This window comes from Alnus glutinosa, chromosome 5 (assembly GCF_958979055.1).
Source record: "Alnus glutinosa chromosome 5, dhAlnGlut1.1, whole genome shotgun sequence".
Lineage (NCBI taxonomy): Eukaryota > Viridiplantae > Streptophyta > Magnoliopsida > Fagales > Betulaceae > Alnus > Alnus glutinosa.
In genome coordinates, this window is record NC_084890.1 from 18289905 (window position 1) to 18303029 (window position 13125).

Here is a 13125-nt window from a genome sequence, read left to right on the forward strand (position 1 = left end):
ATTAAAAATAATATTATAAAAATAATACAAATGAAGTTATACGAGTCGAGCCGAGCCTGAATTTTGTGTTCAAGTTTTATTCATTTAATAGATGAAACGATCCTAAACCGAGCTAATTCAAGCCAAATTTAAACATATTCACGAATAACACTACTCGCCTACTACACTAACTCAAATTTGGATTCTCTCCATTTAGTTATAAAGTAAGGATATAGTTGTCTTTTTTACATTCCATAAAGATATTAAAAAGACAATTATACCCCTCCTTTATAAGGATCCTCTCCATTTCCTGTTCCCACTAACACAGCAATCTAAAATAATAATAGTGAGATATGTGTATTTGGTATATGACATTAGTCTTAGACGAAGACAAAAAAAAAAAAAAAAGCGCCAAAGGTGTCATGTCAAGAGAGATGTTTTTTGTCGACCAAAATCTAAAGAGTTGTATGGTGGACCCCATACGAGATGTACCGGATGTTCTTGTTATATATTGCCCATCTTCACGCCCCTTCACGCCCCCGGCCTCTCTTTTCTCTACCACTAGGCACTAGCTAACTCTCTGTTTTTTGTTGCTGCTTCTTCTCCTGATTGTGTCATTTTGTCTTTCCTGAAAATAGGCCTTAGTTTGTCCTTTGGTTTCAGATAAAGTACCCTACAAAGAAACTCAAGGGTCCTTTTAACAGTTGAGTCTGTTGGGATTTTTTTGATAGCTAGGCCTAGAAAGGGGGAGGGGGAGGGGAAGTGGGAGTGGGAGTGGGAGTGGGAGTGGGGGGACACGTGACGGAATGAAGGAGAGTGGCAGGAAACAAGGTGCTCCTTCACCGTGCGCGGCATGCAAGCTTCTCAGGCGAAGGTGTGCAGAGGATTGTGTGTTTGCCCCTTATTTTCCAGCTGACGAACCTCAGAAGTTTGCTAACGTGCACAAGGTCTTTGGTGCCAGCAATGTCAACAAAATGTTACAGGTTCGCTTTCTTAGTTTCCAACCAACTTCTATTTCTTCAATACAGCAGAACATGACTTTCTCGGTTCTCTCTCTCTCTTAATTTGGTTTTAGTCAGTCATTTTTAAAATTTGTAAAGACAGTGAGGACCCACGTGTACTACTTTACTAAAATGTCCAAACCTCATTTTATCAAGTTTGTGGAAAATTATGTTAAAAACGAAAAAGGGTTAAACACTTTTTTTGGTTTTTGAGTATTGAAAATTTTATTTTTTAGTCTTTTAAGTTTCAAATTACATTATAGATGGTACCTCAATTTTGAAAAAAAAAAAAACTAAATTAATATCTCAATTAAGTTTTTCGTCCAAAAACTAACGGTCTGCCACATGTCAACATCTGAGGTTGACACATGGCACTATATAAAAAAAATTTAAAATATATATATATAAAGGGTGACTATTTCTCAAATCTGAAGTATCATCTATAATACGAATTAAAACTCAGGAGCCAAAAAATAAAGTTTTTAAAATTCAGAGACTAGAGATGTATTTAACCTAAAAGAAAAAAGGTTTAATTAAGAATAAGAGGTCTCAAATTTTTGGGTGAAAACTAATTCCCTGGAGAAATTTGGAAAAGAGTGACTTTGACTTTGAGGAGGAGGCACAGGCACTCAAATCTAGAGTAGTAGTAAAATTAGTGAAGGTTAATTATGGCAGGATTTGGAAGCGCACCAGCGAGGCGATGCGGTGAGTAGCATGGTTTATGAAGCAAATGCAAGGGTGCGTGACCCGGTGTATGGGTGCGTTGGGGCCATATCGTGTCTACAGCAACAGATTGATGCCCTCCAGACCCAATTGGCACTGGCTCAGGCTGAGGTGGTGCACCTGCGGGTGAGGCAGACCACACCATTCCCCAACCATTGGGTCCGCCAGGGCAGCCCCAGTAGCAGCGGCTCGCCCTCATCCAGGGTCATGGGCTCCCAGGCCAAGCCCATTTTTGACATGGATATGGTGGTGGACCAGCCCAGCTTGGGAGAGACAATGTGGTCATGCTAGTTGGTAGTTATGTTTTATATATTTTCACTCCATATCCTTACTATACAAATTTCTCATGGCAATGGCGATGGCGGTGGCGGGGCGAATAGCCGTTATAAGAGCAGTGGCGGAGGCCATTCGCCCGCTTCTACCAGTTTGAATGGATCTTTATCATTAATTAACATCTATATATGTATGAATGTTGTAAATACAATTTATAAATATAGTAGATTGCGGGACTTGTGATGAGAGTTTTGTATTTCAAGTGATGAGTTGCGTATTATTAGCATGTAACCATTAATGGGCGGTCTCTACTTGTGAGTTCAGGGTTTGGCTTTTTATTTTTAATGTCTAAACCATATAATTAGAATCAACTTTTTCTTCCTCTCTCTCTCTCTCTCTCTATTAAAGATTAATCCAAAACCATTTCACACACATATATATATATTAAGAAGAAAGTTGAAATTAATTAGAAATTTAGATACTTACCATGCCTTTTACAAGTATCCTACGATTTCCATGATGCAAATTGACTTCCTTGAGAACTTGTGCTTTCTTGTATTAATTTGTATGGATAAGCACAATTATGAGAATTCAAACCCCTCATGAAACTTTCTAAAGTGTACACGAATTGCGAAACTTAGTAGCCAGTGTGCTTTGGAAAGAAGAATGTGATAGGCATAGCCAAGAAATTCAAAATACTCACCCATTGATTGGTGTGAGCTGACACAATATGCATCATTCTTTGACTCCTTAAAAAGAAAGGACTCAAGTTCCCACCATAAAGCAAGTTACCACTTAACCATATTCCCATTGGCCTAGCTAACTTAAAGGTTATTTTGGTTGCTCTCTCTCTCTCTCTCTCTCTCTCTCTCTCTCTCATATATATATAAGGCTGAGGATGAATCTTCTTGCTTATATATATATATATATATATGAGTTTTTTGTTGTGAATTTTCTTTTACAATTCATATAATTTGTTGGATTGATGACATGTCCCTCTATTGCATTTGGATGTTTTAGATTGTAATCACTATTTTGAGGAATTTGAATTTAAGTTTTTCACGCATTCAACTTGTTAAGGTCTATGTTATTAGGGAAATATGGATTTTTCCGTCTCACAAAAATATTGATATATCCATTCATGTAATTTCGGAAATGTTGATATGTCCATTCGTTTAATTATGCAATTTTTGTATGGGAATTGTGTAAATATTTACATAATTATAAAATGAAAACACAAGCCTGGATTGGCCCTTATATATCCTTGGGCCCTCTTTAACCCAATGCTAAATCTTACCCGAAAGACTGGCCCTGTTTAATTGGGTATGGCTTTGCCCAAAAGCGAGGCCTTAAAGGACTGTCTTTGCCGGAATTTATTTATAACAACTATTTATAATTATTATGAAATAAGTATTATTCTTTCTTTTTCTTTTTTTGAAAGGAAGTATTATTCTATTAAGTATACTACTTATAATCAAATCAAATCATTTGTAATTAATATTATTTTATATGGTGTATAATGGAATATATAATTGTTATGCAATATTCCTTCAACACAATTACTTTAATATTATACAAATACGCATGTTAATTTTTCGAAATAGTAAATAAATATATGAACACAAAGTATAGTAAAACGAGTATATTTATAGAATATAGAAAAGGTTGTTATAATTAAAGAATTTATATAATCATTTAAATTTTATAGTTACAAGTTATTAATTTCAATGAAATAATAAAATTAGCTTTTATTATAGTAATATTAACTATTTATAATGAAAAAGAGTTATAAAAGATTATATCAATTGTAATATAATTAAGTCTAATATTCATTATGTAATTACAAATAATTATTGAACAATTTTGCATAACATAGCATTTCATTATATAATATTAACACATGAAGAGTTGTTATCCAACATTCATAAGGCAGGGGCTGGGTAGATGGGCCTGCAATCCCTATATTTATGAAGATGCCTAAATTGCTAACAATTCGGATACTTAATTGTAGCAAATCATCATCCCTCATAACCTTGCAAAACAAATCTAAGGCCTCGTTTGGCTCGCGGATTAGACCCGTGAAAAGGAATAGTTATTCTTACGGAATAGCTATTCCTTTGTTTGGTTGTATATTATTTAAGGGAATAGTTATTCCCACAGAATAGCTATTCCCTTACGAAGAGGAATATGTATTTCACTCAAAAATGAGTGGAATACCTATTCATTTCCTGTGGGAATAAATAAAATTTGTTTTTTGCCCAAAAGCCCCAACCCTCTCAACACCCAAGTCTCTTATCTCTCTCTCTCTATTTCTCAACTCATGGTGTGTTTGGATACGAAATTTTGAAAATAAAATATAATTATAATTCTACTTTTTTAAAAAATAAATCATATTTTATTTAACTTTTTCAAAAACAAATCATATTTTATTAAATTTTTTATAAACAAATCATATTTTATTCAACTTTTTCTAAAAACTCAAACCTCAAAATTCGCAAACAGAATAAGAATTTAATTCTGATTTCAAAAATTCAACACTCAAATGCACCATCAGTATCTCTCTCCATCTTTGCAATTATTCTGCAATTATATTCTCATCACTCTCTCTCTATTTCTCAACCCAACTTAATTTGTTGTGGGTTACATTTTTTTTTTCCCTGTGATGTAGCCTACAGAATGCACTTAGGCGTAGTAAAACGAGTACCTCTTGATATCGGGGGGGACTCCAATTGCCTTGCGGAGGCTTGGAAAAAACTTTGTAAGAAAAGAACGGATGTTTGTTGCTAGAAAACAAATAAAAAAGAATAAAATAAAAAGGGCTTTGCAGATGATCTATTTTTTTGTGATGGTGATATAATGATTATGTTTTTTTTTTCTTATAAATTATTTTACTTTGTAAGCAAAAGAACAAATTTTTGTTGCAGGAAACAAATAAAAAGGAATAAAATAAAAAGGGCTTTACAGATGATCTATTTTTTTTTCTTTTTATTTTTTTATGATAGTGATATGATGATTATGTGTGTGTGTGTGTGTGTTTTTTTTTTTTTCTTATAAATCATTTTGTAGCGTAATTGTATATGAAAAAAAAAAAAAAAGCCATGAACTTTGAAATTAAAAAAAAAAAGGTCATAATATGACTGTTTATGTTTATAAAGAAAAAAATGTCCTTAAGAATATAAATTATATTTGTATTATAAGGGTCTTTTAGGAAATTTGATTATAATATGATTCTATTCACCAATGTATTGCATTATACCAAACAAAAGAATACATATGCAATATTTTATTCCACTGTTACAACCAAACAAAAGAATAAGAATAATTATTCCATTCCACCTTCATCTATTCTCAGTAATAGTTATTCCTTTTCCTAATGGAATAGATATTCCGCGAACCAAATGAGGCCTAAATAATATTCTATAATTCCCAAGATCTTTAACTATCATGATTTTCACAATAAATTAAGAACATACTAGAATTCGTAGCAACCAAAAACCTTCTTTGAATCTAGATCTAGAACCGTAAACACCAAAAAATGCTTTCTCTCACTTGACCCTATTAAGTTACACCAAATTGATGAATATTATATATATTTATAGGGTAGAGAAAGTACTGATTCCTTATTCGACTGTAGCTCCCCACTTCCCATCAAAGTATGAGTCCAATAGAAAGCCACTTCTCTTGTTTTTTACCAATGGTCTCATAGGATTAGGATTAGATAAACTTGAAACATTAGGAGTCTAATTGTTTTTTTTTTTTAAAGGGATAAATGCAAAATCAGTCCATGTGGTCAGTCTAAATTACAATTCGCTCCTTACAGTATAAAAACTATTTCAAAGATCCTCAGGGTAGACCAAAATAAAAATTTTGTCCATGTAGTTAAACTCCGTTACAACACTTAACGGATTCCGTTAGTATGCTACGCTAGTACCAATAGAATGATGACACATATCACTTTTAATAATATATATATATATATATATATATATAACCTTAAAAATTCATTTTTTTTTTAAAAAAAAATGGGTAATTACCTTTTCCCCCCATAAACTACCGGCCTATATCATTTTGCTCCCACGAACTACCACTTCGACCAAAAGAGAGCATCAAACTACCATTTTTACACACTTTGCCCCATTCCGTCAGGAATCCCGTTAACTTGGATGGAATATGCCATTTTTTTTCGTTAATTTTGATTTAAAGACCAAAATGCTCTCTACAGTAATTAATAAAAAAATATAATTAATATATTAAAAAAAAATCCTGAAGGAAAAGGGGTGGCTGTCGCCACCCCTGAGGTGGCCGGGTGCCCTGCGAACCACCCCCAGAAGTGGCTTCGGCCACCTCTGGGGTGGCTCGCAGCCCACCCCGGCCTAAGGGGTGGCCGCACGGCCTCCCCAAAACCTGGGGTGGCCGCGTGGCCACCCAGCTTCTGGGGTGTCCGTGAGCCACCCTAGAGGTGGCTGGAGCCACCTTTAGGAGTGGCTCGCGGGCCAGCCATGACCTCTGGGGTGGCCACACGGCCACCCTAGAAAAGACCTAGGGTGGCCGTGTGGCCACCCCAGGTTCTGGGGAGGCCGTGCGGCCACCCCTTAGGCCGGGGTGGACCACAAGCCACCCCAGAGGTGGCCGGAGCCACCTTTGGGGGTGGCTCGCAGGCCACCTGGCCACCTCAGGGGTGACGGCAACCACCCCTTTTCCTTCAGGTTTTTTTTTATTATTTTTTTTTATTTTTTTATTAAGACGAGGGAATTTAGGTTATTTTTGAAATTGAGTTAGGGCATTTAAGTCTTTGCATGAATTAGACTGACGGAAGGGGGCAAAGTGTGTAAAAATGGTAGTTTGATACTCTCTTTTGGTCGAAATAGTAGTTCGTGGGGGCAAAATGATATAGGCCGGTAGTTTATGGGGGGAAAAGGTAATTACCTAAAAAAAAAAAAAAAAAAAAAAAGGAAAAGGAAGAAGAAGAAGAAGAAAGGGGGTGGCTGCTGGTGTGGCAGCCACCTCCTTAGGGAAGGGGTGGCTTGCGAGCCACCTAGAGCCTAGAGGTGGTCGGCGCTACCTTTGGGAGGCTACCCCCTACTTTGAGGTGGCGTGTAACCACTTCCTTTCTTCTTTTGTTTTTTGTTTTTTCAAAAAAAAAAAAAAAAATTCTTTTGAAGTTTTAAATTTTTAAGATTTGTATATTTATATTTTTAATATATTAATATTTTTTACTAAAGGTAACATTTGTCATCATTCTATTAGTGCTGACGTTGCACACTAACGAAATCCGTAAAGTGTTTTGATGAAATTTAACTGCAGGGGTTTAATTGTCATGTTGGCCTATCCCGAGGACCTCTAACTTACTTTTTATACCGCATCACTAGGAGCGATTTGCATTTTATCCAAGTTTTTTAATATGTGCCATGTACGTCATGCGAGACATTAAATTCTTATAATCTCCCACTTGGTCCATATGTCTATAATATTTATTAGACTCGATAAGGCTAACATTATGCGCTTGAAAATCTAATCCATTCTTAAATACGATAGGCAAACAAGTTACTAGTATGAGTCATGGATGTTGTACATCAATAAGGTGACATAGTTTCTTCCCATGGGCCTATGTCTATAATATTTATTAGACTCGATAAGGTTTACAATATGCGTAAAAATTTAATTAATTCTTAAATACGATAGGCAAACAAGCTACTAGTATGAGTCATGGATGTTGTACATCAATAAGGTGACATAGTCCCTTCCATGTACCACAACACTGGTAACTTGTTAATCATCATCATAAATGAGAAGTGTCTCAAAAGTGGTCAAACAAAACGTCTTTTGTCAGAGACTATTCTGATTATCATTCATTCAATCTTATATGTACGTACAAAATGAACAAGAAAAAATCATAAACATATTTAATGTGATCTCAAAAGTGTCTAATAACATAAACAAATATTTTGTAATCCATAAATAGTAGGGGCACTATGGGTTACAATCAAGACCCATTCTGTTAACATGATTCTAAAATGCCTTTGATGGTAACTTTTTTGTTAATGGATCTGCAATCATGAACTCTGTATTAATATATCCAATGGATACTCATTGTTTCTGAATTTCCCCTATAATGACAAAATATTTAAGCTCCATGTGCCCTAGCACCATTAGAATATTTGTCATTCTTGGAAAAACATAGTTGTAGAATTATCATAATAAATTCTCAGTGGGTTGGCAATAGTGTCAAAAGTTCTAAATCCTGAAATAAAGTTTCACAACTATAAATCATGAGTTGTGGCCTCAAAGCATGCCAAAAATTCAGCTTTCAATGCGAATGCAATATTGATGGTTTGTTTTGCACTTTTTCATGAGATTGCTCCTCCAACCAACAAGAATAGATAACCAAAAGTTGATTTTCTATTATCAACACATCCAGCAAAGTCTAAATTGGAGTAGCTAATCACCTTTAAATGATCAGACCTCTTAAAAGTGAGCATATAATTGGAGTAGTAAAAAAGAATGAAGGTAAAATGAGTTTTTGCCCTCATCTCGATTGCTTTAAATAGCCAGAATTTTTAATATTGTGCACTAATATTTGAACAAGATATGCTTCCATTTGAATGACGCATTAAATTCACATTGAGTCAATGTCACATTGATCCATGAAAAAGTTGACACATGGAGATACTGTTATGTTCCAATGGTACGTTAGCTCATTCAACAGGACCTGACGATTGGCATTAAAATGAGTATCCAATCAGTCTCTTTCGCATGTGATAAAATCTTCGCCATCTATCTTCATCAACAATTCGAATGACATTTTCCTCCATTCAAGTGCATTCATCCAAGATTTAATCTCGGCGGTTCGTTTCCCCCACGCTCGTCATTGATCGACATGTGGCACAATGTCTCATTCGAACAAGACTACCTTCCATTCGAATGAGGCATTCTAATTTCACAACACTTTCTAAGTCTATGCCTAGATTTCATCCCTAGCCACCCCAATTTTCATAGGCCTATCCACACTTAACTTACTATCGCTCACGACGTATTACAAGTTTGCATTTTACCCCCTTCCTGTAATACCCTGAAATTATATATATATTATTTAAACAATAGTATCAATTATAAACCCTTATTTTAATTCACATAAAACAGGTTTCCAATAATGTGTTGTAATTCTCTAAATTAAAACTCTCAAAGCCTTGAAACAATTTATATACTTTTAAAGCAAAATCTTGATATTTGAACGATCGAGATCTTCCTTCCTCAACCCACTCGAACGATTGAGATTTTCCTACACTTAATGTTCAAGTTTCCTTTCGAACGTTCGAATCAATATAAAAGCATTTTTATTTTTCAGCCACTTCAGCCATTTGAACATGCTAGAAACCATATAATGCCATCCTTATGCCCATAAAACATCATTTTCGTTGTTCCTTTCTAACAATCATGCATGGGTTAGCTATAGACTTGGCAATTCGGGTTCACAGGTTGGGTTCGTGCCAACCCGACCGACCCGATTACACAATCAAGTCCAATACGAACCCGACCTGATTATTAATCGGGTCTAAACATGTAACCCAAATACGACCCGCTTATTATTCGGGTTACCCGACAAACCCGTTTATTGAACATGGCCGCTTCAATAAAGCTGGTACGCTCGAATCGCTCGATGGCCAAAGACGAATTTTCAAAGAACACTCTTTAACTCGTACAGATCAATTCCTCTAGGCATGTATTCACCCCAACTTCCACCGGCGCGAGCCTCCTCCTCCGAGACACCACACAGAGACCCAGGAGACCTAGAAGCTTCTCTCCTCCGCCTCCGAGACACCACACAGAGGCGATTTGAAACACAGGGTGAGTTTCAGATTTGTTGGTGGACGCTGTGAACGGTGGAGTGCAAGGGGCCTTCATCAATGAGAAGCGGATCGAACTCGAGATTCGAGCATTAACGGGGACGACAGCTCGGTTTATGAAGTAGACCGATCAATGGCTCGCCGCGACTCATGCTATCAACACCGCTGTCATCGACTCTTACCAGTCTTACGAATGAGGTGTGCTTGCTGCGTGAAGACGGTGAAGTGAAAAGAAGATGCGGCTAGGGTTGGATGCGGCTTGGACCTAAAGACTAAAGTGACTTATAAAAAAATAAATTGTGTTATAATCGTGTCTGGTGGGTCACCCACGAGCTGACCCCCCAGACACGATTATAACCATGTCATAATCGGGTTGACCCGATTATGACTCAAACCCGATTACCCTAAACCCAAACCCATTATTTTTGTGTCGTGTTTGTGCCGGGTTCACAGGCCGTGTCAAAAAATGTCAACCCTAATTAGCTATATTTTCAAAAAGATATGAACTTGCTCGTATTTTCCATGTTATATCACATTATTATGGTTCGATATGCCTTTTTAGGATTGCAAAATGCTTTGCTTCCCTCTTCTTCTTCTTTTTCTTTTTTTTCTTTTCTCAAAATTGATTCCCAAGTGATGTGTCATCATCCTGTGAGATGGTGACACATTTTCCAAAATATTTGATCTCATCCATGATTGACATATCCTTTGGGAATCAACCTTTGGACAAAAAAAGAAGAAGAAGAAGAAGAAGATAAGTGTAGCACTTCTCTTCAGAACTATTAAGAGTCTTGGTTGAGTTGGGTAGTAGGTTTAAGTAGAAGTTTTAGGTATTTCATATATTATGGTAGTCATTGAACATTCCACCATTGTAATACCCCAAAATAATAAAATATAAATAACAGGTAATTAACTGTTATAAATCTCATTTTATAAAAATATACACGTATTGTTAAATTTATCCAACTAAGTACTTCAAAATAATTTTTAATTTTTTTTCTTTTCATTTTTTTATTAAAAAAAACAATCTTTTAAGTTTTATTTATTTATATTCTTTTATTATTATGATTAACACGTGTCCCCATCTTATTGGTACTAACATGACGCCTAACGGAATATGTCAAAATTTTTAACGGAATTTGACTCTAAGGAGCGATTTGTAAAGTAAGCTAACTACAGAAATTTTTGAATTAATTTTGATACCAAAATGAGCAATTTGTAATTTAGACCGACCATAAGAACCAACAGTGCAATTTTTCCTTATTTTTAAGTTGGCTTGGAAATGAAGATATGGATTTCATCTAAAACACTAAGGCTTAAAAAACCACTAGAAACAAGACAAAATTATTTTCAAAATCATTTGAAGTAGGCCTTAATAGATACCTTCAAAAGAATAAAGTAGGCCCAAAATGCCCATTACATGATATGATGATAGCGGATAAAAAATGCATTTAATAACCGCAATAACAACACGGATGCGGTTAGTAATCGCATGATGTAAAATGCGAATATGGATAATTTTAAGTGATAATCGCACTATGCGGATGCAGATATGACCAATAACAGCATACACATCTTTGTGTACGACCCTAGTTTCTCCAAAACCTTTTGATATTCCATGTAAAATACCTCACTTTAATGAAATATTCACTACCCAAAAAAAAAAAAAAAAAAGGTTTTTGAGCCATTTTGTTTTAAGCTATTTTTGTTAAAACGGCTCTAATCACTTTTGAGCCCTTTTTATTAAAACGACTCCAATTAGTTAAAATGACTCAAGGTTCAAATTGGAGCCGTTATTTTTTAAAAAAAAACGACTTCATCCTAGTGCATCGGTCCGATCTATTGTGATACGAATGTTTGATCAATCAAACTTGACAAAATGAATGTTCGATCTAACGGGCGATTGATCTAAATACTAGTCCGATTGATCATGATAGGATCGATGGAAGATTTAATCGATCCAAGTGTATTACTCTGATTGATCGAACATCCAATCAATCCTAGTGCATTAGTCTGATCGATCCTAATAGAGTTCGATCAATCAAACTTGACACACTGAAAGTTCGATCTATCAGCGATTGATCCTAAGTACTAATCCGATCAATCATGATATGATCATAGGATCGATAGAAGATCTGATCGATACAAGTGTATTACTCTGATCAATTGAACATCCAATCAATCCTAATACATTGGTTTGATCGATCGTGATAGAGTTCGATCAATCAAACTTGACACACTGAAAGTTCAATCTATTGGGCGATTGATCCTAGGTATTAGTCCGATTGATCATGATAGGATCATAAGATCGATAGAAGATCTGATCGATCCAAGTGTATTACTCTGATCGATTGAACATCTAATCAATCATAGTGAATTAGTTTGATCAATCGTAATAGAGTTCGATCAATCAAACATCCGATCAAATCTATTGCATTAGTTTGATTAATCATGATAGAGTTCGATTGATAGACCATCTGATTGATCCTAACTAAGTAACTATAATATGAGCAAGTAGTAAGTGTAATATATTCTATATAACTATATATATATATATAATTAACCTTGAGTAATGTGATATATGTGTGTTTATATATAGATGGTTATATACCAATTATATACTAATTATACAATATATGTTATATACTAAGTATTGATAACTAATTAATATGTTAGTTTAACATACTATATAAATACTATTATAAACGTATTATAATTAATGTGTAATACTATATTTAATTAACTAGTATACTATATGCTTATTTAGTGTGTGTATGTGTATATATATATAATTTTTTTTATCAAAAAATTAATTAAAAATAAAAATAAGTGATTGGAGCCGTTTTGGAAGAAAATGACTACAACTCCAAAACGACTCTAACTTTTGGGGGGCGTGCGCGCAGGAAACAAAACTTTCATGTCCCATGCGCGCCACACCCCAAATCTCAAAAATGTTTTTATTTTATTTTCTTTCTTTAAATGTCCCGCACGTCTCTCTCTCTCTCTCTCTCTCTCTCTCTCTCTCTCTCTCTCTCTCTCTCTCTCTCTCTCTCTCTCTCTCACAGACACCGCTGGCGGCTGCTCTCCGTCGACCACTGGTACGTCGTCTCTCCCCCTATCTCTCTCTAGCTCTCTCACTCTCTCTCTTGGATTTTGGAGTTTCTAGGTTGTTCATCTAAATTAGGGTTCTTCTAGTTTTCTTGGCAGTCTCTTGGGTGTTTCTCGGAGATCCTAATCTGAGGTGCAATTCTGGAGTGTGATCCTGTTCTGATGCGGTGAGCGTGGGTTCAGGTTGGTGTCTTTTG

The 13125-nt window shown here is 35.3% G+C and overlaps 1 protein-coding gene across 1 annotated transcript; it reads left to right on the forward strand.

Annotated features, from left to right (window-relative positions):
- The first annotated feature begins 528 nt into the window (after positions 1 to 528).
- LOC133868527 (LOB domain-containing protein 4) lies at positions 529 to 2238 on the forward strand. The gene is made up of 2 exons (XM_062305443.1): positions 529 to 962; positions 1656 to 2238. Exons 1-2 carry the CDS (start codon positions 786 to 788, stop codon positions 1992 to 1994), a joined length of 516 nt encoding a protein of 171 aa, XP_062161427.1. The 5' UTR covers positions 529 to 785; the 3' UTR covers positions 1995 to 2238.
- Positions 2239 to 13125: the final 10887 nt, after the last annotated feature.